The sequence below is a fragment of the Callithrix jacchus genome, chromosome 3, assembly GCF_049354715.1.
Source record: "Callithrix jacchus isolate 240 chromosome 3, calJac240_pri, whole genome shotgun sequence".
Classification (NCBI taxonomy): Eukaryota; Metazoa; Chordata; class Mammalia; order Primates; family Cebidae; genus Callithrix; species Callithrix jacchus.
Window position 1 is genome coordinate 145,665,286 of NC_133504.1, and position 27,072 is coordinate 145,692,357.

General features: G+C 40.4%; 1 protein-coding gene across 4 annotated transcripts in view; it reads left to right on the plus strand.

Annotated features, from left to right (window-relative positions):
* The window catches only part of TEC (tec protein tyrosine kinase), a 141,759-nt gene that overhangs the window by 93,871 nt on the left and 20,816 nt on the right, over positions 1-27,072 (plus strand). For 3 of the 4 annotated variants that reach the window (XR_004740932.3, XM_002806664.6, XM_078367975.1), the window contains exons 3-9: positions 5,598-5,702; positions 10,858-10,939; positions 11,867-11,995; positions 13,544-13,584; positions 14,220-14,395; positions 18,728-18,793; positions 24,985-25,039. Coding sequence is in view for 3 of the 4 variants with exons in the window: in XM_002806664.6 (XP_002806710.1) it covers positions 5,598-5,702; positions 10,858-10,939; positions 11,867-11,995; positions 13,544-13,584; positions 14,220-14,395; positions 18,728-18,793; positions 24,985-25,039 (654 nt within the window). In the remaining variant the exon portion in view is untranslated. The remainder of the gene's footprint in view (positions 1-5,597; positions 5,703-10,857; positions 10,940-11,866; positions 11,996-13,543; positions 13,585-14,219; positions 14,396-18,727; positions 18,794-24,984; positions 25,040-27,072) is intronic. The other variant, XM_054253368.2, reaches the window with a different exon arrangement.

Here is a 27,072-nt window from a genome sequence, read left to right on the forward strand (position 1 = left end):
TCAGGTGATCCGCCTGCCTCGACCTGCCAAAGTGCTGGGATGACAGTCATGAACCACCGCACTTGGCCCCTTCCAATCCTTTTCTTTCTCAGCCCAGCCTAACCTCCCATGGTTACCTTCAGATGTGGCTAGAATAAGGTGCCACTGTGTGTACTGTATATGTGTTGCGAAAAGCTGAATGGTCTTTATCTGTAAAGAAGGTGCTAAGCATTTCTGCAGCAGAATTGTCTTTATCTATAAAGGTGGCACTAAGCATTTCTGAGTTCATGCTTTAGCTTCCAGCTGGTTGTTCAGTTGTCACTCAAACATTTCCCAGCCCAGCCTCCTCACGCCTGATTGTCCTTCTGTGTTCCTTCTCACGATTCATGGTGTCAGTGTTTCCTTCCTGGTCACTCAAACTCGAAATCCCTGAGCCCCCCTCACTCCGTGTCTATTCTTAATCCCCATATTTAAGTGGTCACAAAGTTCTGTGGACTCTGCCTTGTAAATTCTCTGGTGTCTTTGCTTTCCTTACCCTACCTACTGCCACTGACTTGGTTCAGACCCTCATCTCTCACCTGAACTATTATAGCAGTCACCAAGCTAGCCTCCCTGTCTACGCTCATTCTTCCCTTGCCGTTAATCAGTATCCTTTTAGAAACACACCCCAGGACTGGACTCCTGATTCTCCATTTAAAACTGCTCAGGATAAACCCAAACTTGTAAGGCTGGTGCGTAAGCGTCTTCCTAATGTGGCCTCAGACAGCCTCTTTGGTCTCATTTCCTACACTCCCCCTGAACCACCCTGAGCTTCAACCACAGTGAATTTCTTTCTGTTCCCTAAATACTCACCATGTTGTTGTTTTGCAGCCTGAAACTCTCTGTAGTAAAAATCATACTTAGCCTTTAAAAATAAAATCAAAATGTCACTTCCTTCCTGAAACTTCCCCATGGTCTTGTGGCCCCATCCCTGCCTCACTCTGTAGGGTACTGCAGGAGAGCATTCCTTGGTCATTACTAGACTGTGACTCATCCCTCTTCCCCTTCCACCCATCATATTATTGTGAAATCCTCTTGAGGAGACCCTCAACCCTCCTTTCATGACTGTGAAACTCCAGCACTCAGCACAGTGCTTGTTGCCCAGTTGGGTTGGTGTCCCATAGTTTTTGCTGGCAGAATAAAATAAAATAATGAATGATCAATTTACATGTGAATATTTATCTGCTAGTTTCATAACAAGATATTTGGAGAAAGTCAGTCTGAATATTGTTAGGTTGGTGCAAGAGTAATTGCGGCTTTTGTTGTTGCTTTTAATGGCAAAAATTGCAATTACTTTTGCACCAGTCTAATAGTACAGGATATTAGGAGATTATATATCACAGAGTATGAATTTGGGGGACATAAGTAAACTCAAGTCATCCCAAATTTCCTTCTATATGTTTACTCACATCTGACAGCTGCTTTTAGAAGCCAGGCCCGGTGGTACATGGAGATAGGTGTTTTGGAAGCAGAACAGAGCCTGCTGCTCCCAGGGCTAGATAGTTATTTAGCAAACACATGCAGATCTTGTACTATGGGCCAGATGCTCCTCTAAGCATTTTGCAAACATCAACTCATTTAATTCTTCTAACAAACCTAGGGAATAGACATTATTATTATTCCCATTTTACAGATGAGAAAACTGAGGTCAGGTGGAAACGTGTTTTTTCTTTACCTCTACTGTTCATTTCACTGAGATTTCTCTCCTGTCATTCCTCTTCCGAAATGTAAGCCATAGTTCTTGGTGCTGTCTTATCTTTTTTGTACGTAGTACTCATGGTTGGGCATGGTGGCTCATGCCAGTAATCCCAGCACTTTCAGAGGCTGAGGCGGGTGGATCACCTGAGGACAGGAGTTCGAGACCAGCCTGGCCACTATGATGAAACCCCGCCTCTGCTAAAAATAGAAAAATTAGCTGGGCATGGTGGTGCATGCCTGTAATTCCAGCTGCTTGGGAGGTGGAGGCAGGAAAATAGCTTGAACCCAGGGTGTGGAGTTTGTAGAGCCAAGACTGCACCACTGCACTCCACTCCAGCCTGGGAGACAGAGCAAGACTCCATTTTGAAAAAAAAAGTATATATAGTACTCACTACATTACATGATAGTTGCTATGTCAGTCTGTTCCACAGGTAAACCTGGGCACATTACTTGATTTTAGTTTCTTTTTCGGTAAAATGGACATAGTAATCCTTACCTGGCAGAGCAGCTGGAGGATTGAGCGACCTGGTGCAATTCCAGGGCTGCATGCTCAGGAAATGCGCTTTTCCTATCCTGTCTTTTTGTCTTCCTTGGCACAGTTGTTGATGCAAGACAGGTGTTGTCCTGTGAGAAACTGAAGGGAAGGGAGAAAAGGAAAACCAGGACAACCGAAAGTCAAATCCGCTACGGGTGCAGAAGAGTGTCAGCACTTGCAAATCTTCAGACGGTGGCTTACAATTCAGAGAAGACTGTGGGTTTGATTATCACTGATGATTTTGATAACAGCCTTAGCAGACCATGAGGTGAAATGAAACCTGAGGGTACACTGTCTTTTCCTTTAGGAACAGAGGAGAAGGGTCAGAGTAGAAGCACGTAGAAAGCATGCTTTCTGGTTAAATAGGAGAACCCTGCATGTGTCTATAGGCAGGGTGGGTGAAGCCCTTAGCAGAAAATGACCCGGAAGGATGTCTTTCCTTCTCCCAATCCTGGTGAAAAGGCTGCTCAGAACCCCTGCTGTCCATGCTGGGACTTGGCTCCATGAGTCCTCTCACCTCTTTGCAGCTCAGTCACCTGTCTTACAGTCTAGCAGGCTTTGGGGTTAGTTCAGGGCCTGGGTAACATATTCAACTTGTCTCAGCTGCACTTTCCTCATCTGTAAAATGAGGAGAATAATATCCACCTCACAGGGAGATTGTGAGCACAGAATGAAATAATATGTGTTCAGTACCAATGACAGTGTCTCAACTATTGTGTCTTTTTAACTTTCTCTTAGAGACAGGATGGAAGAGAAGTAAAAAGGCTAAAATCTTAGCATGTTCTTGAACTGCAGAAGGAAGAATTTGGGGACGTACCCCTAGGATGACTGCTGTCTCCTCTGTAAAGCAGAGAGGGATAGAGTCCACTGAGGCAAGCGGAATGGGAGGTTTGTAGTTTTGAGGGCACTTGTAGTTACCCTGGAGGCCGCTGGATTCTTTTCACTAGCGATATACACAAGGGCTGATGAGCAGCAGCGAAGGCCTGGCTGGGAATGGAGATGGCAGTTAGGATCATGTGTGACCTTCTATAGCCAGGTGTGAAGCAAATGGGGAAAGGTGTGGATGGAACAGGAGACTGACATCTGTTGTATTAGTCCATTCTCGCACTGCTGTAAAGACATACCTGAGACTGGGTAATTCACAGTTCTGCATGGCTGGGGAGGCCTCAGGAAACTTACAATCATGGCAAAAAGGGAAGAGGCACATCTTACTTGCAGCAGGTGAGAGCAAGAGAGCACAAATGAGTAAAAGGGAAAAAGCCCCTTATAAAAACTCTCAGAGCTCCTGAAAACTCACTCACTCTCACGAGAACAGCATGGGGGAAACTGCCCCCATGATCTAGTCACCTCTCAGTAGGTCCTGCCCTCAACACATGGGGATTGTAGGGATTACAATTCTGAGATGAGATTTTGGTGGGGGCACAGAACCAGACTATATCAAGTGTCAAGGGGCTGTGGGGTTCTGGTGTGTGTGTATGTTTGGGGGATACACATATGCACTGGGGAGATGACAGCCAGAGTCCTCTAGTCATATGGGAGCTGCTGATGGACCAGGTGAGTGGGACAGGTGTGGAAGTTCTGTGGTGACAATGAGGATGCAGAGCAGGTTCCTGGGGTGGGGTGGGGACCCCAAAGCTTGTAGCCAGAGCTGGGGTTTCAGAATATTAGATAAAAGAATTTTCAATGACAAAAGCCAGGGGATGGCTGGCATCTCAAATACAATATTCTTCATCTCTCCACCTTTTTTTAAATTCTTTGTCATATGAATGCCTACCAATGAAAAAAAGTAACCTTAGTCTTTAGGAAACTTTTTGTGTGAAATTCATCTGTTACTATTATTCAGTAAATGTTTTTATTTCTACTTCGTGTTTGTAATAATATTTAATGATTGCATTATATTATCTTTGCACATGCTGCTTTGTATTCTTTTGGATTTTTCCCAAGGATAAATTTCCAAGTGTGGGATACCGATTTTGGAGTGAGGAGTCTTGATGGGCTGTTAGTTAATTGCTGTTAGGCAGATGTACAGCAGGCAGGGAGAGCAGGCAATGGGGAAGAAAAATAGAATATTTAACAATAGAACTGGACAGGGAAAATGTGGCACATATACACCATGGAATATTATGCAGCCATCAAAAATGATGAGTTCGTGTCCTTTGTAGGGACATGGATGAACCTGGAAACCATCATTCTCAGCAAACTGACACAAGAACAGAAAATCAAACACCACATGTTCTCACTCATAGGCGGGTGTTAAACAATGAGAACATATGGACACAGGGAGGGGAGCATCACCCACTGGGGTCTGTTGGGGGGAAATAGGGGAGGGACAGCAGGGGTGGGGAGTTGGGGAGACATAGTGTGGGGAGAAATGCCATATATAGGTGAAGGGGAGGAAGGCAGCAAATGACACTGCCATGTGTGTACCTATGCAACAATCTTGCATGTTCTTCACATGTACCCCAAAACCTAAAATGCAATTAAAAAAATAAATAAAAATAAAAATAAAAAATAAAAAAAACAATAGAGTCTGAGCAGAAGCTTTCTGTAAACATTTTAAGTCCGTATAACTCTCATTTCTGTGTGCTGCCTCTACTGGAGGCGTCTACCCTGGTGAAGGGGAAATTGGAGCTGGCTGAAGGTTGCATCTGTGATTGAGTAAATAGAGTTTTGCTTGGCTTGGTCTTTGATGCTTTCTTTTCGGGGACTATCATCAAGAACCTGAAGAAATTGAACAAAGTGTGTATCTGGCAGGGGCAGGTAGCAATGAAAGGGAGTTTGTTTGTTCTGGAGTTATTTAGTTTTTTGAAACAGAGCCTCACTCTGTTGCCCAGGCCTGGAGTGCAATGGCCCAATCTTGGCTCACTGCAGCCTCACCTCCTGGGTTCAAGTGGTTCTTGTGCCTCAGCCTCCTCAATAGCTGGGATTACAGGCGCCTGCCAACATGCCTAGCTAATTTTTGTATTTTTAGTAGAGACAAGGTTTTTGCCTTGTTGGCTAGGCTGGTCTTGAACTCCTGGCCTCAGGTAATCCACCTGCCTTGGCATCCCAAAGTGTTGGGATTACAGGAATGAGCCACCGCACCTGGCCCATTCTGGAGTTTTTTGAGGCAGGACAGAACAATTTCATCTTGATACATTAAAGGCTTTAATAATTTTGATTATAATAATCACAACATTAGTATTTTGAACAATTTTAGCAGTTAGTGAAAAACATGATTTAGATAATTATTAAAGAAATTGCAATATTTTGAATCAGAGCAAAATTTCACTAAAAATGTTACTGTTAATAATATTTTTTCTTATGTCTTATGATTGTAATGCTTCTCCTTTTTTTCTTTTAACAGAAGAAATACAGAAAGGGGTTTATTGATGTTTCAAAAATCAAGTGTGTGGAAATAGTGAAGAATGATGATGGTGTCATTCCCTGTCAAAATAAATATCCATTTCAGGTGAGCAGGTGCATTTTTGTGGCAGTGCAGTGCTGGGCTTAGTCATGTTTGCTCTTTGACATTAGTTTCCTGTCCTTGCTTTGGTGGCTGATTGGCTGATTTCTAGGTTCATTTACCACTGTAATAGTTATGACTTTTCTTCATAAACTGCTTAAGTCCTTGTGGAAACATTATCTTATTTTTGTTTTGGTCTGTTAGTTTTTATGAATGACCCTCAGTTTCCAAGCTTCAGACCTTATTTACTACTATTCAGATTTTTTTTTTTTTGAGGCAAGATCTCACTGTGTTGTCCAGTCTGGAGTGCAGTGGCTTGATCTCAGCTCATTACATCTTCTACCTCCCAGGTTCTAGTGATTCTCCCACCTTAGCCTCCCAAGTAGCTGGGATTACAGGCATGTGTCACCACACCTGTCTCATTTTTGTACTTTTAGTAGAGACAGGGTTTCACCATGTTGGCCAGGCTGTTCTCAAACTCCTGACCTCAACCGATCAGCCCACCTTGGCCTCCCGAAGTGCTGGGATTACAGGTGTGAGCCACCGTGCCCGGCCTGCTATTCAGATTGATCACAGAGCAGTAACAATAAGGAGTTAGGGCTAAGACTGAAAAGTGAGGGTTGAAGTTTTTCCTATGAATTTGAGAAATTGAGAAGTGAAAGGCATGAGTTATCCTCAAATGGAAATGAGATTAAAAGGCTGCTTGTGATAAAAAAATAATATTAGCCTTATATATTGGTTAAACTATACTTCTTTAGGGTAATTATGTTATTTTTTTTCCCCCTCATAATGATTCTGTTGCATGAAGAAGGTAAATATCCCACTATTCTCATTTATGACTGAGGAAATCAAGGCTCACCTGTTAAACGGCTTCTCCAAGGTCACTTTGTCAATGAGAAGCGTGCCAAGCCCACACACATGCATCTCCTCTCCAGAAGAGGAGGGTCTGGCATCCTGAGCCACTCTGTATTTATGCCAGTATCTTGGTCCCAACGTGCCTTGGGAACTCTGGAGTGTGGAGTTGGATCCTGATCATCTGGAGCTCGCAGCCCCTCCCCGGCACCTCACCACCTCCCTCTCTGCTCAAGGATGTTTTTATGCTCTCCTTGAGCAGTGAATGTCCCTAGTGAAAGTCACCTTTTACCCATGACTGTGGTCTCACCGTGTCCTGAAAGGAAAGTTGCAAAAGTCTTTTTCAATGTGGTGGAGTTTTGCTGTTTTTAATTGCTCCTGTGAATTATACATTTACCAGTTTTGGGTGATGAAGATGTTTAGAAAGCAATGAGCTTCTAAAGCAATGAGCAATATGCAAGCTTCTGGCTTATTCTCCACGAGGGTGGCAACCTCACAAAAGGAGGAAGAGCTACATTTAATTTTCCTTTTTCCCTGTTCCTCATTTTATAGCTGCCATTTCTCTAAGTGAAGAACAGGGAGAGTAAGTAAGTGCTTAGAGGTAACTCTGAGGCCAAACTGCTTGATTTGCTGTGAGCTTGTATAAGTCACTTAACCTCTCTGTGTCTGTGTCCTCTCTTGAAAAATGGGAATAATGACAGTAATAGTACTCATTTCACAGGGTTGTTGTGAGGATTTACTGATGTGATGTATAAATAGCTTTGACATATAATAAGAATAGGTCAGTGGTTGTTGCTATTATTACTATTGCTATTCTGTTACTACTGCTGCTATTAATATTACACCTACCACCTGGATCTAGAAGTAAGCTAAATTTAAACCACCTTCTTGATTAAGTATATTTAATGCACATATAATGGGTGTGTGTGTCTGTACATGTGTGTGTATGTGTCTCTATAATTTTATTTGAAATTTAGCAGAGAACATTCCTACCACACTTTTTTTTTTTTTCTTTGAGATGGAGTCTTACTCTGTTGCCCAGGCCAGAGTGCAGTGGTATAATCTCAGCTCACTGCAACCTCCACTTCCCAGGTTCAGGCAATTCTCATACCTCAGCCACCTGAGTAGCTGGGATTACAGGCATATACCACGATACCCAGCTAATTTTTGTATTTTTAGTAGAGACAGGATTTCACCATGTTGGCCAGGTTGTTCTGGAACTCCTGGCCTCAACTGATCCACCTGCCTCAGCCTCCCAAGTGCTGGGATTACAGGTGTGAGCCACTGCACCCGGCCTCCTATCATAGTTCTGATGGCTGTTAGACATATCAGGGATTGACAGCACTGGGGCGCTGTGGCTCTCATGATTTGGGACCCAGAATTAGGATTTTTGCTGTACAGGAGAAAGAGATTCACTCTGCAAGTTTTGGGTTGGTTTTAAGAATGATAATATGAATAGAACAGAAAGCATTCCATCCTTGGGCTATTAAAATTGTTGAGATGAACAAATATGAGAAAAGTTCAAAAACAATCTGAAAAATAAATCAAGAAGGGATAAGCTTGAGCTTTATACAGTTTAAAGCAGCATGATTCGAAAGGTGAAAAATACCCTCTCTTATTATGACTTAAGTGTAACTAAGAAAGTATAGATCCTAGTTTCACATTTTCATAGTGAAATTTTGCATTAGGTTCAGATACAAGGTGAAAAAAATAAAAGTAGAAGAAGACATTTTCAAAAGACACCAGGAGAAGAAAGTGGGATGGATGGAGAAAATAGTGCGGAATCCCCACCAGCTGTCTAGCTGGTTACCTCCTGGATGGTCGGTCCCTCCTTTGTGCTTCCCTAGATGAGTCATTCTGATGGCAGCTGGGGGATCCCCAGGAGCTGGCGTGTCTTTCTTGGGCTTCAAACCTGGATCTGTCTTATATCTGTGCTGTTTCTCCTACACCACACCGTTATATTATAAGTCTGTGGAATAAATGAATGAGTGGGTGGAAGATACAAATAGGAGGGAGGGTAACTATGAGTGAGTAGTGTTACTAAGGGAGAATATTCCCTTTCTGTTTAAATGGTTTCTGCACTTGAAGTTTGCAAAGTCCTTCCCTCCCCAACAGCCTCTGCTGTGGTAGGATGACTCAGCACAAGACTGAGGGCAGCAGGAAACGCAGCGCCCTGGATCCTCCTCCCCAGAAGGAGGCCAACATGGTGTGATCTGAGGTTTGCTCAGGGAAACACTGGACCCCAAATATCTTTCAGCCTGCCAAACAACTCAGCCAAAATTAGGAGCTTATTATTTGGGCTCAGGGTGCTATTCCTAGAAACTTCCTGTAGAAATACAAATGCCCAAGTTAGCTAGATAACATATCAAGCTAGTTTTAGTTATCAAAACTCTGAATTTGGATTAGGTGTTTTTTGTTTTTTGTTTTTGTTTTTTTTTTTTGGTGGGGCAGGCGGTTAGCTAGTCCAACAGACTTCAACGAACGTTTACAGGCTCATGGTACTGACATGAGATGAGTTTTGTAGGGAAGTTAGACTGCTTGGAGTCTGGAAAGGCAGATTCCTAAATATCCCTTGACTGTTTCTGGAAAGGCAAACAGTCAAGGGATATTTAGAGGTTAAATATCCTACTCACATGGCTTAATCTTACCCACTTGGTTTTCTAATTTGCAAAATGAGGATTCTAACGCTAGGAAGGAACTAGATTGCTGTATGGTTGATATGAGGCAGTGTAGGTAAAGTACTTAGCCCAATTGTAGGGACTCAGTAAATTATTATAATGAATTAAATTGTTATTACAATACACCACAGGTTTCTGGAACGTCCAAGGCTCTGGCAGTCTTTTCCAGACATCTCAACACCAATTCAGAATGACTAGTTCGTGGTGCATTTTAACTTGTTCCTTCTGTACAGAGTTGGTGTGGGCAAGCCTGCGTAACCGTGAGACTCGTGGCGCAAATGAGGAAACACATCTCTTCACATCTCTTTTAGTACTTTATCTCTCTGATATCATGGCTCACTTTCTGTCTTGTAATAAGGTATTTCTGTATTTGTCCTGGAAATAGGTTTCATGCCAGATTCATTTTTGTGTCTTGTGCAGTTCCAGCAGGGTGCTGAATGTTGTATAGCATTATTTGTTCCGTGGTATTCGCATTGCTATTGGAGTGCATTTGTGACTGGGTATTGTAGCTCTCACACCTGTAATCCTAGCACTTTGGGAGGCTCAGGCAGGAAGATCACTTGAGCCTAGGGGTTCCAGGTTATAGTGAGGTGTAATTGCACCACTGCCATCATGGGTGACAGAAAGACCCTGCCTCTTAAAAAAAAAAAAGAGTCTATTTCTTTGATTTAAATGAACAAGAAGGAATTATCTATTGAATATGGACAGACATAGCCATTTATCAATGAAAGAGCTATTTGGTTTTCAATCCAGTGGGTGTGGATGTGACAAAGGGAGGTTTCTAGTCATGTGTGGGTTTTTCTGCCTTGTGACTGACCATCAAGAATAAAGTGACAAAATGTCTGGGTTAGTTTTCCAGGGTTATCTTATTAATATTAGAAATATTAAAAATAAGATTACATAATTGCCCACCAAGGGCTACCTCTAAGTGAGGCACTGTGGTTAAAAGGCTGGGCTCTGGAGTCCAAATTCTGGCTTTCTGGATTACCAGCTAAATGACGATGGACAGGTTAGGCAGCACAACGTCAGGGGACAGCATCTGCAGGGTGCACTGTGTGAGTGGTGCCTGCTGAAGTTACACAGGAGTGGGGGCCTGGGTAGGCCTTTATTTTCTCATTTATAAAATAGAAAAACTTGTACCTTGATGGCAGGATTAATTGACTTTATGTCTGTAAAGCACACAGCACAGTGCTGAGGTAGTCAGTGCTTAGTCCAATTGGCTACTGCAATTATTGATAGTGGCAAAAGGAAGCTATGAGTGATGCTGAAAGAGTAGCCTGTTCATCTAAAATATTATTTAGAGAAATACTGAGTCTCTGTTACACCAAGTTTATCTAAGGAACTTTAGTTAATTGGATTGAAAGAAATACTGAGATTAATGAAGTATCCTGGCCTTTATATTTTTTCTTCTATAAAACATGGTCCTTTACAAAACGTGTGTCCTACTTAATGTAGAAATGAAGAAGTAGATGTGCTTTTGTAAGAAAGGAATTGAGTTTTCTGGATATGAAGTTACTGACTTTCATTCAGTTATTTGAGAATCATTGATTGGTGCCTGTAGTGGCCCTATGCCAGACAGAAGTGCTGTGTCTACATCCTTCTCACCAGTTCCATCTTTTGTTTTATTTTAGGTTGTTCATGATGCTAACACACTTTACATTTTTGCACCTAGTCCACAAAGCAGGGACCTGTGGGTGAAGAAGTTAAAAGAAGGTAAAACTCACAATTAGGTATTATTTTGTGTATAATTTTAGGAGATAAAATACTGGTATCACTAAGACAGAAATACAGCTAATATATCTATTGCATTTATAATCTCTTAATCTACAATAAGTGTTTCTCCAAGGATATGCTGTTGTTGTGATACCAGCATATTTAAGATTACTTCCCTTTTTAAATTTCGATTTTTTCTAGTTTCTAAGAAAAACATTCTCTCATTCAATGTGTAATATATCTGAAGGTGATAAAGCACAAGCTTTTATGATAACAATTTGTTTTTGTTTTCATTTTTTTTTTGAGTCAGAGTTTCACTCTGTCATCTAGGCTGGAGTACAGTGGTATAATCTCAGCTCACTGCAACCTCCACTTCCTGGGTTCAAGTGATTCTCCTGCTTCAGCCTCCCGAGCAGCTGGGATTATAGGCATCCACCACCATGCCCGGCTAATTTTTGTATTTTTAGTAGAGACAGGGTTTAACCATGTTGGCCAGCCGGGTCTCAAACTCCTGACCTCAGGTGATCTGCCCACCTTGGCCTCCCAAAGTGCTGGGATTATAGATATGAGCCATCACACCTGGCCCCAAGGCATTTTCTAAGAAAAGATTTGGTATGGCTGGACTGACATATTCATGAAGGGTTTAACCTGCACAGTCCTCATTGCTTTTCCTACAGAATAAAATGGTGTCAGATTGACTTTTGCATTTATCCATCATTGGTGTAACAGCGGTCATTTCTGGTAAGAAGGGTGCTTCACCACCACACCACTATGTAGCTTTTCTGAATGCTGAGTCCTACTATCTAAAGGCGTTCTTACAGTGAACATAGTATCCAAGGAATAAGTAATGATCAACCGTGTTACTTATGAAACATTCTGTAGTCACTTTCATATTTCACTAATCATGACTGTGTTTATGAATTACAGAAATAAAGAACAACAACAATATTATGATTAAATATCATCCTAAATTCTGGACAGATGGAAGTTATCAGTGTTGTAGACAAACTGAAAAATTAGCACCCGGATGTGAAAAATACAATCTTTTTGAGAGTAGTAAGTATTCATTTTATTTCATAATTATATTGCACTCAGAATGAACATGTTATTGGTATGGCAAGAAAGTGACATGGTTTTGATTAAGTACAGCACACTTTCTAGTACAGTGGGAATGTAGGGTAGGTGTGTTTTGTAAAAAAAATTATATTTAGTTACAGTGAGATCTTATGGAATCAAAAGGTCTATTTTGGGAAGCTTTTATCACAGTATTGAATCTTGTTAATAATGAATCCATTGGAAGTGTGAGTTTAATGTGGCACTGTCAGCAGCTTCGAAAAGCATTAATGTTCCTCAACAGATAAACCAAGATGTGAAGCTAGAAACCTCATGTAGCAATGCATCCACAGTCTGATTAAGGCCATGCTCATTTTGATGGGGTGTAGTAGTAGTGGCTTCAGTCTGTTAGAACAGTAAGATATCATAATGATACTCACATGTAAATGTTGAGATGAACAACAATGTCTAAGGTTAATTTGGCACCCAAGACCCTTATGAATCATGGGAATGAGAGGCCCTTAATCATAAGCTAAAAATACGCAGAGATTGTAAGTTGCTAGTGCTGTAATAAGACACCCATAGTAATGATTGGGTGTACCACATACTTCTCTTTTCCTGCTGGTGCCATGCAGAATGCTCACTGGGTCCATCAGAACTGACAGAGCTTCTGGATATGAGCAGAACTACTACTTGGCAGGGACGCTGTATTATGCATGAACCTAGACTGGATGACCTTCTCAGTCCATCCAGCCCTCAGTTCTCTAAGCCTGTTTTTGTTTCCTTTTTTTTTTTTTTTTAGTGTCTTAAGGTTTGGTATTAGTGAACACACAACCTGACCTGCTGTAAAAAGAAACCCAAAAGTTTCAGTGACTTAAACAAGAGAGAAATTTATTTAGTTTTATGTAATGATCCGAGGTGGTAGGTGGGTGATCTGGGGCTGGTGGGGTATTCCTGCAGTGCTTCCCGGAGTTGCTCCAGCTCCAGCAGCCTCTTTCTTCCTGGGAGCAGAAAGAAGGGGGTCAAGGATGCCCATGGGAAATCCTTTTAGGGATGACATCTAAAAATGGCACACCCCATTTGTACAGAGTTCTTTAATTACAGTTTGGTCCCATTGCCACACCTAGCTGGGAAATAGTCTTTATCTTGGGTAGCCATGTGTCAGCCAAAACTCTTGGACTGTGGACTGTAGAGGAAGGGACAGACTGCCCAAGCTGATTAATTTCTCAGTGTTGTCATGATTTCAATGTACTGTTTGATTCCATGAACATTGTTGAGTGCCCAGTTTATGCAGTGGTGGGAATATGAAGAACTGTCCTGGCCTCAATCCCTATGGCATTTATAGTCTGTTCAGGAAGGCAGAAATACAAGCCAGCTATAATAGTTTTTAATTCTGTTCCAGAATAGAGATACAAGCAGCATACACCAGAGTTGCTCAGAGTGTGCTGCTTGTCTGTGTATTAATTCCCACTTTTCCTTAAAACTACCAGTATCTTACCTCTTTATCAATCGTTGGTAGATTTAACCTGCTTTTGTTGTTGGCATTTTCAGGCATAAGAAAAGCATTACCTCCAGCACCAGAAACAAAGAAGGTAGGTGGTCTTGAACTTTTGTTAGTAAAATCTTCACATTTTAAGCCTTTAAGTCTTAAGTTTTGGTAGTGTTTGTGGTTTAGTGAATATGTGGTTTATTCATTCATGTGATGCCGTTTTCCCCTAGGATTGTCTCAGAAGCAGATGTGCTGTAGCTTATTTCAGTTTTTTGTGGTGTCAGATAATACCAATTTAATTGTATTGAGATTTTATCATTGGAGAACCTGTAATCATCTGGCATTTTACCTCTATTTTCACTTAAATAGTTGTATTAAGAGGAGTGGGACTTCAGAGAAATATTTCAGTCTTAAGACCACAGTGTGACAAAGAAGCAACTTCAGTGATACAATGATATGCCTTTCAGGAGTGGGGTATGTTGGAGAAAACATGCACTTTGGACCCAGTCAAGACCTGATCTGATATGAGTGACTTTCAGTGGGTTACTTAAATCATCGTTACATTAGTTATGAAACAGGGATTATAATACTCTTCTTCATGAGAGTTCATTGGATTATATTAGGTAGACTTGAGGTCTTTACTTCATTCTGTGGTGCTGTATGACTCATTTACAGTTTTGATTCATGATCAGTTTCAAATAGAAGACTAAACTTTCAAATGTTATCTTCCTTGTTTAGCGAAGGCCTCCCCCACCAATTCCATCAGAAGAAGAAGATAGTAGTGAAGATATTGTTGTAGCCATGTATGATTTCCAAGCGACAGAAGGCCATGATCTCAGATTAGAGAGAGGTCAAGAATATCTCATTTTAGAAAAGAATGATATTCATTGGTGGAGAGCAAGAGATAAATATGGGTAAGTATTCCCTCTCTGTGTGTGACATGCAGTGAGTGAGTGGGAGTCAAGTATTGAGTGAGAAGAGGATGAGTTGTAACTATCATGTAATGAGACAGATTTCACCAGCCATAAATGGAAGGACACATTATTACTTTGTAGTAACACAGCGCTTTCTCAGTGGTCACTGAATAAATGCAAATTGATAAATCAATTATTTTCAAAAGTTAAAATACATTGGTCTCTTTCTCATCTGATGCATGTTTAATTTGATTATTTTGACCTTGAGGGAAATTAAATTTTATATTTTGTTCCCACTTGCTATAAGTAAGTAATCTTAGATTTTTCTAAGAAAGTTTACTGTAATTTTTTTCATAGAATCTCTATCTGTATATATGTACATATGTGTGTGTGTGCGTGTATGTTTGTGTCCATACACATACCCAGTGTACTGAAGCCTCTTCTCACTTGACTTCTGTTTTTCTCTCTCTCCCCATGTGTGTATATGGAGGAGTGAGAGAGTATATATATGTGTGTGTGTGTATCTATATGTGTGTGCATGTGTTTGTGCATGTATATATAAAATACATACATATGTACATGCAGGAAATTAAACAGCAAGCATTTTTTTTTGTACAAGATAATTTAGGATTTGAAGAAAACAGTCCTTTCAACCCTATCATTGATAAATATATGGGCAGTTATGAGAAACTCTAGGAAATGAGTGTATTCTTATGAGCTTCATAAGAAAACTCTGTATCCTATATTTACTTCTGCAGTACAATCCCATTTATACTCTGAGTTCCAGTAGATGAGAAGAGCAGGACTTTTTGTTCTGCTGAAGCACACTCTTCTTTCCCCTATCCTCTCACCTGCCAGCCCCAGCCCCAATTTCAAGTCACTGTTCCTCAATTCACTTCTGAAGAAGCAGTGGAAATTTCTGGTTTAGGCAGGGTCCTTCTCTTCTGCTTGATTCCTAGGCATGGCACATATCTTTCTGTTTTGCTGTGCATTGTTAATTTCCTTCTTTCTTTTTTTTGAGATGGAGTCTCATTCTGTCACTCAAGCTGGAGTGCAGTGGCACGATCTTGGTTCACTACAACCTCTGCTTCCTGGGTTTGAGTGATTCTCCTGCCTCAGTCTCCTGAGAAGCTGGGACTACAGGCACATGCCACCATGCCCAGCTAGTTTTTGGTGTTTTTGGTAGAGATGGGGTTTCACCATGTTAGCCAGGATGGTCTCAATCTCCTGACTTCATGATCTGCCCGCTTTGGCCTCCCAAAGTGCTGGGATTACAGGTGTGAGCCACCACACTTGGCCGCATTATTAAGTTCTTTGCAACTCTTAACCTTTTATTCCATGTTTACAGGAAGGTTGTCACTGCTTCTCTTTATCAGATGCTGTATTTGATTTTTAAAAAATTTTTTTATTGAAGAAATTTTCAAACATCTCAAAACTGTATAGTATAATAGAATCTCTTGTTGCTTGACTTCAAAAATTACCAATATTTTGCCAGTCTAATCCTTCCATTTTCTTTCTAGGATATTTAAAAGTAGTCATCATGTCATTTCACTCCTAAATCTAACTTCTAAAGACTTAAAAAAAAAAGACACCACCCTGTCATTATCATACTTAATAATAGTTTTTAAAATAATATTGTCTGTAGACTTTCCCTTAATATTTTTGGACCTGGAGGAAGAGTACAAATGAAAATCCACATAACATATATCTAAGTATTTAGAAGTTACAAATCAAGCTAACAAACTGGAAAATAAAATAAAATTTATCCTCCAACTTGACAAATACCCTTTCATATTGACAAGAAAGGTATGGTTTGAATTTAGAGCTCTGTGCCAGAATGTCACAATGCATGGAAAGCTGGCTCTGGGGGCTGCCTCTTTTCTTTCTTCCCTCCTGCCCTGGCTCTGTCTTTCATGTACCATATGGATCTTCCAACCCCTACACCCAAGCTCATTCCATGTGGCTTGCAAAAGGCAAACGCTCCCCCCCATCATGGCCACACCTTCGGCCTTGGTGAAAGGGAATGCACATGGCCAGCCAGCACAATTTGTTTTTTGGAAGATGGACCCAGAAGAAGACCCATGCAGACCTTGGAAATGAGCAGGGAATTTTGGGGTCCTAGTTAATCCAGAAAGGAGCAGGGGAACACAGGTCAGAGGAAACATGGGCTTTCGCAGAGCTCCCCAAAGTGTGGGGTCAGAGCAAGAGCTTCTCTGGCCCAGGTCTAAGGATGGAACCAATGATGTAATTCCAGTTTCCCCTGATTAGCTCTAATACTTATTTTTATGGTTGGTTTGTTCAAATCAGGACCTACACACTGCATTTTGTAGGTCTTATGTTTCTATCTGTGTGTGCATCTCTTAAGTTTCTCTTATTCTACATTTTTGATTTATTGAGGAAACCAGGTCATTTAACACTAAAATGAGCCATTATCTAGATTAAACGGATTGTTTTATTGTGGTGTCACTAATAAAATGAGCCATTATCTAGATTAAGTGGATTGTTTTATTGTGGTGTTTCTTGTATTTCCTGTAAACTGGCAACTAGATCTAGAGGCTTGAACACTTTAGAAGGTAATCTCTGACTGTCCTACTTTTAATAATGCTAAGATTGCTTAGTGGTTCAGGTGTCAGCCTTGTTCCTCTGTCATAAAGTTCTTCATCAGTGTTTACCCTGATGATTTGGGGGTTCATTAATGATTCTTTCCTAGAGTCGTTATTTCATTAGAGATTGCAAAATGGTGATTTCCTAATTTTGTCATTCCATCTGCATTTGCTAGTTTTCTAAAGAACTGCCTCATCCACCAGTTCATTTCATTTATGAAGGAAAGGAAAGATGAAATTTGGATTCTTAAACTACTACTAATTTTCAGAATCATGAGTTGATGACTGAGCTTTCTCTAGTGATAATAATGATAACCAAATTTTTTTTTTTAGTGTTATTATGGATACTTGTATATTTGGTTTCAGTCCATTGCCACCATTATTCTTTTTGCTTGAATTGCCAATTTTAGGTTGATGGTAGCTGTTTTTGGTAGAAGACCCTGTTGGTTTTTCTTTTCTATTTTTCTTTTCTCTTTTTTTTTTGAGACAGAGCGAGACTCTGTCTCACAGGCTGGAGTGCAGTGGCACAATCTCGGCTCACTTCAACCTCCGCCTCCCAGGTTCAAGTGATTCTTCTGCCTCAGCCTCCCAAATAGCTGAGATTACAGGCATGTTCCACTATGCCAAGTTAATTTTTGTATTTTTTAGTAGAGACAGGGTTTCACCGTGTTGGCTGGCTGGTCTTGAACTATTGACCTCAAATTATCCACCTGCCTCAGCCTCCCAAAATGCTGGGATTACAGGTGTGAGCCACTGCCCCTAGACACAGTTTGACATTTTTCTAAGGAGGACTGGTTCCTTTTAGTCACAAATGTTGTTTAGAGACAGTGGCAATGCTAAGATTCTAATTGCCACTGGATTGCCATGGCTTCTAGGCCTTTCTCAGTGCAACAGTGCTACCTGTATGCACACAGTTGTGTGTGTGTGTGTGTGTGTGTGTGTATTATGAGTTCTTACTAATACATTAAACTCAAATGTAAGATTATAAGGTTTCTACTCAATTTTTAAATTTTATATGTGTATTTCATTTCTTATGCTGAGAACCTTAGCTCCTATTGACAGAAGAGTGCATCTTAAATTGTGATGTGTCTAAAAGTCATCTGGGGTAAAATCAGACATTTCTTAGACTCATGTAGGTCTTCTCCTTTCACATTTATTGGGTTATGACCCAAGAATTTGCTGTTTTAACAAGTGCCCCAGATGATACTGACCCAAAAGTCAGGAATTATCCTTTGTGAAACTATTCTCTAAAAACTATTGAGGTATTAGAGTGGCGAGTGTTTTTAATCCAACACTTTGACTTTTCTGAAGTAGTGCTTTCTTTAACACATACAACCAAAACTGTGAGTTCTGGAGAAGTGTTGTGGAATTTTGGAAGCGAACAGGACCTAGTCACAAGTCCAGAGTTTGAGTTCTGGCCCTGTTACTGGCTAACTTTAGGACCTTAAAAAAAAATTTCATAATCTTTCTCAGCTTTACATTCTCTACCAGAAAATGGGTACAATAATGCCTGTCTACACCAGAATTTTTGAGGGGATCAAAAGTGAAAGTACTTTGTAAAATGTTAAATGAATTACAGATACTGAATTTTGGGGGAGGTCAGCTAGTCTTTCTTATAAGCTTTAAGCAACATTATGCTTTATTTCAGAAAGGCAATAATCTTTCTTTCTTTTAACAACCTCCCAGTAAAGTAATTTTAGTTTGCCTAAAGTATTTTTATTATTTCTAGGAATGAAGGATATATCCCAAGTAATTATGTAACGGGAAAGAAATCAAACGACTTAGATCAATATGAGTAAGTAAATATTTATTTTGTGAGTGTGGAAAATCAGAACGTTTTCATTTTCCTGATTATGTAAGGCATTTTGAATATTAATGGTTATCTTTTATGATCCTTTGAAGGCGGTGCTAAAATATCTTTAATTCATTTGTCTGATGTGGTAAAAGACTGAGAATTAATCTCTATAATCCTATTTTTTAAAGGCACTGTGTGAATGGAGTTGCCTAAGCTTATGTACATAAATTACATAAGCATAATTGAATCAATTTGAATAAATCACAGATTAGCTAGAAATACAGATCATGTCCATTCATTCAGGACATAACAGTTTCTAGAGTGGAAATATTAATACGAAAAAATTACTCATAAATCAATCAGAGTTAACCTTTGTCAGCATTAGTTTATTTCCTTTTAATCTTTTTACTATTTTTGAAAAGATAGAATCATGCTTATTTCCTCATACACTTTAATATTCTTTGAAAACATTTTCCTAGCTACATTTTATTTCATTTAATCACAAATTCATTAAATACTTACTGAGTCTTAGCGTGTATCAAGCATTATGGACGGCCTTAGGGATATAACCAAGCAAATGGCACGTGGCTGTCCAATAATTTCTGTAATCATTTCCTTATTTGTGCAGTTTAAGTTGTTATAGGTACCTTTGCTATATTTAAGAAAATGAGTTAACTTCTTGTTTCTTATCTTACACTGGATCTCTAAAAGCTATATACTGGGCTAAAGGCTATATACGAACATCGTTAAGGCTCTTGACACATGCTGTCAAGTTGCTTTCTCTATAACTTGTATTATTTATATGCCCACTAGCAGCGTGTGGCCAAGTTGTAATGTGAGGCTCATATACATCAAAAACTCTTTTCTTGTCATTCTGAGGTGGTGTATTAATGCTTCATTCACTTCCTTAAAAACAACAGCAACAACAGCTGTTCTTCTCTTCGCGTCACTTGCTGTACCATAAGTGTACCTTAACATCTAGGAAACCGTTAACAAGTTCAAAAGTCCACAGCCCTCAGTGTGGTGTGATCTCTCAAAGTAGTTTTAGATGTAGGAGGGAGTATAAACAATATATAAATAAAGTAGCATTTCTGCTCTTAAGTCCAAGAGATTTTAGGAAAAGTTGTAAAATCCTTAGAATTAGGGAAGGTGCTAAAAGGTGAAAACTTAGGCCTGGTTTTAAAATGATAGCCCTGAGAACTGATTGAATGTGGGGAAAGAGGATGCTTGGAAGCCAGATAATCCTTATCTAAATATGAGAACTCTTCTTAAGACTCGTGATTTCAGATGAGGCTGTTCAATCCTGAAGTTTATGATTCAAGGCCTTGAGTGTTCTGAATGTACCTTAATTTGGAAATTGTCTCTTTTCTGAGAGATTTTCTTCCTCACATAACTCTGGACTTCTGTCTCCAGCGTGGGAGTGCCCTCACCTTCTGTACAGAGGTGAGGGAGTCCACGTGACCTTGTGCCATGCCCAGTAGATGACCAGGGGGAAACCTGTTCCCACGTGGGGAGGCAGAGACCCTATTCTGCTGTCTTCCTACTCCGTGTTTTATTTTGCTTTGTTTTGTTTTGGTCACAGCCCATCCTGTAACACAACTGTGTTAGTCAGGGTTCTCTGGAGGGACAGAACTAATAGGATACATGTCTGTGTAAAGGGGAGTTTATTAAGGAGTATTGACTCATGATCAGAAGGTGAGGTCCCACAATGGGCCGTCTGCAATCTAGGAGCAAGGAAGGTAGTCTGAGTCCCAGAGCTGAAGAACTTGGAGTCCAGCGTTCGAGGGCAGGAAGCATCCAGCACAGGAGAAAGATGTAGTCCAGAAGACTAAGCCAGTCTAGTCTTTCCACGTTCCTCTGCCTGCTTTTGTTCTGATTGTGGTGGCAGCTGATTAGATTGTGCCCATCCAGATTGAGGGTGGGTCTGCCTCTTCCAGTCCACTGACTCACATATTAATCTCCTTTGGCAAAACCCTCACAGACACACCCAGGAGCAATACTTTGCATCCTCTGATCCAATCAAGTCGACACCCAACATTAACCATCACAGCAACTTAAATGTTCTCAGGAATTTAAGAAAACAAAAGCCTCTGCCAGCTGTGGAGTGAATAGTTCTGCTGTTTGCTTGTGCCCAGGAGGAATCCCAGGCCACAGATTGTCACTGGGCTGAACTCATGATTTCCAGGTCTGCAGCTCCCAGTGCTGTCAGTAACCTAGTTCTTTCCTCCATACCCCGTCACCAGAGTAGGGAGGAGGTCAGAGAGATCAGTGCTGGAAAAGAAAGTGGATGCATTGTGATGGTTAATAAGAGGATGTTCTTGATGGAAAGACATTAAAGGGAGAAGGTGACTGAAATAAAAGGGCCCTTAGAACTAGAAAAGGTTTAGGATAAAGGCTTTGAGTGGGTGGCATAGGGTGACTTATTGGGGGCAAAATTATAGAACAAGCTAAGATGTATAACTGGTTGGGTTTATGTTTTTCCTTTATTTCTACCTCTTGTCTTCTTTTCATGATTTATTCTCACTCATCCTCACCAAGAAACTTGGCAAGGGTTTGACCTTTCCAGGTTAAAAGATGAAATGCCCTCATACCTCTTCTTTCCTTATTGACACTGCTATTTTGGGGTAACCAGCTAATGTGAAAAACAAATTCACATTAGAATTTTAATATCTAAGAACAATCTGACAAATTACCTACAAATTCAGGACCTAATTTCTAGATGTATAGTTCCTTTATCAAAAGGTATTAGCCTCTAATAAAGCTTTTCTGTGGAATGCTTTTTAAAATCCCTGCCCGCCCTTCCTTCCTTCATTTTTCCTTCCCTCCCTCCCTCCCTCCCTCCCTCTGTCTCTTTCTCCCTTTCTTTCCTTTCTTTTTTTTTTTTTCCGGAGACAGAGTCTCACTCTGTTAACCAGGCTGGAGTGCAGTGGTGCGATCTCAGCTCACTGCAACCTCCACCTCCCAGGTTCAAGTGATTCTCCAGCCCTGGTCTCCTGAGTAGCTGGGATTACAGGTGCCCGCTACCACATCTGGCTCATTTGAAATTTGATCCCCATTGTTGGAGCAGAGGCCTGGGGGGAGATCATGGAGATGGAGCTCTCTGCCATGATGCTCTATACATTTCTCAAGGAAGTGAGTTCCCATAAGAACTGGTTGTTGAAAAGAGCCTAGGCCGGGCACAGTGGCTCACGCCTGTAATGCCAGTACTTTGGGTGCTGAGGTGGGTGGATTACTTGAGGTTAGGAGTTCAAGACCATCCTGGCCAACATGGTGAAACCCCATCTCTATTAAAAAATACAAAAATTGGCCAGGCACGGTGGCTCACATCTATAATCCCAGCAATTTGAGAGGCCGAGGTGGGTGGATCACTTGAGGTCAGAAGTTCAAAACCAGCCTGGCCAACATGGTGCGCAGGAGAATCACCTGAACCCAGGAGGCAGAGGTTGCAGTGAGCTGAGATCGTGCCACTGCACTCCAGCCTGGACGACTGAGCAAGACTGTCTCGAAAAAGAAAAAAGAAAAGAGCCTGGTGCCACTCTCTTCTCTTGCTTTCTCTTTTTGCCATGTAATCTCTGCATGCGATCTCCCCTTCATCTTTGGACATGAGTGGAAGCAGCCTGAGGCCTTTTCCAGATGCTGGTGCTGGCACCATGCTTCTTGTACAGCCTACAGAACCATGAGCCAAATAGACCTCTTCTCTTTATAAATCAGCCAGCCTCAGATATTCCTTTATAGAGGTGTGTGGTATCTGTGTCACATTTTACCTGTGTGTATAGTTCTTTCTGACAGGAGAATTCCGGGGAGCCACTGTTATCTTTTTTTTTTTCTTGCCTTGGGATAGATAATCATAGGAGAGGAGAAAGAAGCCACCAAGAACTGAGCTGTTAGAAAATCCCAACCATGAGTTAATTTATCTGTTTTTTTGTCCATGACTCCTTCCTCCTTTGTAGCTTTCAACAGACACTGAAAGGTCTGAATTGATGTCATAAGGAAGGGAACATCCTTTCCAGGGAACTTGCCAATGCCATAAAAATGACCCCTCAGAACAGGATTTTCAAGAGCCTGCCCTTTGTGCAGTGGATTCCTCTTTTCCTTCTTTCCTTCTTTCTTTCTGAGGAGCTGGAATACAGTAGGTGAGGAAGGGGCCTCCTCCTTTTCTGAGTATCTAATCCTCTTGAGAGCCACAATTTAGCTTCACTGATTTCTTATATCTGAGCCCAAGATGAAATCTCCTTTGTTTACTCTTATTGTAAAGATGGACTGGATCTTCTGTTATTACTAATTTTTTTCAGTCTCTCAAATTCTGCTCATTTATAATTTATAATTAAAGCTCCAGTTATATTTCCTTAGTTAATTTTTGTGAATGTTTTTGGCATTTGACAAATGTTTCTTGTATCAGTGAAAAAGTGTTAGGGACAGAATTCTGTTCTCCTAATTTATTATATTTCTCAATTGCATTCAGAAATGTATTGATCACAACTGCAATTTTGTTGAACTTGGTCTCATTTCATAAAGCAGGTTCCATGTAATGAGATGCTGACAATTCTGAGGCCTGGTTCAACACCTCAGATTCCAAATAGAATATCTAATGATCTTCAGCTCAGATTGAGGCTGTAATTTGCATTTGGCTACTACATAAAAGAATCTGGACAGAAAGAGATCTTGTATTGTCTTTTTTGTTCTTTGTGTTTTTCCCTTCTTTAGTCAGAGAAGGCCTATGTTTCCCTGTTTTAGGATTTTTGTTGGGCCCAAAGCAGGTGCTGGTTCTCTTATGGAAGGCTGAAGCAGTGCCTGGAAATTTAAATGTCCTGAGGAGCTGAGCTGATTTTGTAACATTTGAAGTTTCAGGGTATATTATGGAGACTGGTGGTGGAGAGTTCCTTGTCAAAGAGAAAGGATCTAACAAAATAAGTTTAAAACCAAAGGCCAAAGAAAATTGCCTGAGTTCATGTTCTTATGGCCTATTGACTTAAGTCATATGGAGGGATTGATTATGCTGGGGAAAGTGGAGAGAGGTGAATATCTCTGAGGATGAGGTGGGTGATGACAGTATCAAGAAAAGGGTTTTCCAAAGGGTAAGAAGAGGTACAGGGCCAGGCATAGTGGCTCAGGCCTGTAATCCCAGGACTTTGAGAAGCCAAGGTGGGTGGATCCCTTGAGGCCAGGAGTTCGAGACAGCCTGGCCAACACAGCAAAATCCTGTCTCTACTAAAAATACAAAAATTAGCTAGGTGTGGTGGCACATGCCTATAATTTCAGCTACTCAGGAGGTTGAGGCAGGAAAATCTCTTGAACCTGGGAGGTGGAGATTGCAGTGATCTGAGATTACACTATTGCACTTTAGTCTGAGTAACAGCAAGACTCTCAAAAAAAAAAAAAAAAGAGGAGGTACAGATTGGGCAGGGCCCTTCTGTGGGCCCTGGGTAGTGGCACAGGGTGGTGGAAAGATCAGGTGGGAGGGAAGACCAGCTGCTTGGTCAAGGCAGACATTTCTACAATAGAGTCTTGGGCAACCACAGAACTTGGGGCTCTGCTGGAAACCAGCAAGTCTGAAGACCCAGGAGGCCTGTGCTTATGTTTTGTTCTGTTTCTTTTGTCACCTGGGACCTTTGTGAAATTCAGTGAGAGAGCCTTCATAATGACCTGAGATGAAATCAGCTGCCATATTGATAGGAGGAGGGCTTGGAATAAGATTTAGTTTGAATTAAAGACAATAATACAAAGTGATACTCAATGTATGTTTGAGTCAGTGGAGTAAAACTCATTCTTGCCGTGATTTTATTAGTGAAAAATTGAAAATGATTTTTATATTGAACGGTGAACCAAAGCTTAAATAAATTATGGCACATGCATACTATAATGCATACTTATATTGATTTGCAAAAATATCTTATAATGTTATATGAAAAATTCAGGTTATAGTATAGCCTATGTGGTTTGATCTGACTTTAATGAAACATGAGAATATGGGCATACATACATGTTTTCATAGAAATATGGGTAGAAAAAGTCTGGAAGTATATACATCAAAATTACTAGTTGTCTATTGTTGAAATTATGAGTGATATCTTAATTTTTTCTTATTTGTTATATTTATTGTTGATGAGCAGCATTACCTTATTAATCCTGAAAAGACTAAAATATATTCTAAAAACCTGAGGCCTGAAATGTATTTTTTTTTTTCTATTTAGATGGTATTGCAGAAATATGAATAGAAGCAAAGCAGAGCAACTCCTCCGAAGTGAAGTAAGTGTTTGTACTTGTGGGCTTGGATTAAGAGCAAGTTAATTTTAATAAGTTCCTAATAAGTAGTTCCACATATCTCTCTTTCTAAATTTGTCAGCAGTGAGCAAGTCTATGCAAAACTATCCCCAGAGGCTGAGGGAGCTGAGAGGCTGAAGAAAGAGACTGAAAAATTCAGTTTCTTAGAAAGAAATATTTAATAGGGACTTACAAACCAAAGTAATCATGAGCATCCTCAGGACAATGTATCCCCACACCCGCCCTCCATAAAGTATTCTTTATATAGCAAACTTTTAGGGTAAAACATGTACAACTGGACATGTCTTCAGACTTTCTTACAAAACACATGTGACCACTGATGAAGTTAGATAAGCATATATATGAAAGCATTGTTTAAATACCTTGCTAAGGGGGGATCGAACACTGGTCATCATTGTGGTTTCACTTCAAGATGACATCACTCTTGCTGTGTAACAGGCTGTTTTCCTACAAGCTACCCCTCAAAACTGGCCCTTACAATTTCACATGCCCAAAGCTTTGGTAAAATAACCAATGTGGTTATTATAGCAGGACATACTGGGGACTGTAACAGGACCAGTATGTCCTGTTACAAAGGAAAACATTCTCTTATTGAATTTATGCAAGTAACTATATTGTCACAAAATAACAATACTCACAAATAGTTTCCAAATTTTGGAGAAATCAGGTGGAGAGAATATTTAGTGCTTTAGTTTTGCTCTCAAAAGTATACTTTACTCAGTTGCTATAAGCTTTAAATAGTTTAAAACAAACAAAAACACATTTTCTTGACTCTTCTTCAGAGTAGCAGCCTTCCACACAGGATGTTGTCCATTCACCTTGGAACCACCATATATAAACCAAGCAGCTCTTGATTGGTCAGTTGAGAGCTGTTTGTTGGGCACTGTAGAATCCAGCAGCTACTCACACAGTTCCAGAGTCAGTTTTTGGGTTGGAGAGGCTCCCGGCTCATGAGCGTCTCCTCCTTGCACCCACCAGATAGCATAATCTTATGTAAACCATTTCCATTTTATGATGCAACTCTGTTAGACACTGCTATCTCCATTAAAATGTTCCTCTGACATCACCTGAGACAACATGGATATTTCAGGTGTCAAGATTACTTTGTGTTCTTCAGTCATAGATGTAGCTATAGTTAGCATCCATAGCAAGTCAGTAAATGCCCCTCTAGTAGAAATTCTCTAGTTCAGAGTCCCAGTAGTTGTCACTGGGAGGTGCTCACTAGCTTTTGCCATAAGACCTAGTAAACACTCAACAAAGGACTATCAAATAGAAAATTTGTCCCTACCAGCATTCCAACTTTCTCTACACTATGAGCTTAGGCAGTCATCCTGGTTCCCATTTAGCATGTCCAATTGATATTGCTTGAAGGGCAGATTTACATGCCTTCTGTTTTACAGTAGAAGAAACATTCCCTAGTCAGATACAGTGTTCATTCCCATAAAACATTTAGATAAAGGAGACACTGCTATATTGCATAAAGCCTGTTCAAACATTCCAACTTTCATAGTCTTATAAACACTTTATTTCTATGTTTTAGTTTCAGAAACTTATTTTCTCTATGTCTACAACATTTTACCCTCTGTTGTGCAAAAGGCTTTGGCTTCCCAGCAGAGGGTTGAGCCAAAGGACACTGGCCCTTTTGTCAGTCTTTATCTTGATTAACCTGCTTCAGTTTTGCCGCGAAACAATTGTTGGTCAGCCTTCTCGTTATAATCTCTGTCTTTTAGCTTTTTAAGTTTCTGTAGACTGGGAATATAGCAAACTGATTTTGGGCTCCTTAATGTCGGGAAACCAGCAGGGGCTCCTTTTGGTCCCCGTAACCTTCAGTAGTGTTGTTTTAAGACCTTTGTTTTAACCCCATAAATTTCCATTTTATTCATTTGATTTTTTTAATAACCATCTAAAGATTTCCTCTCTGCTGGGATAAGTTCCATGACTCTTTCCTTACTTTTTCCTCATTCTCTTTCTATGCACTTAGTTTTATCTATATCATT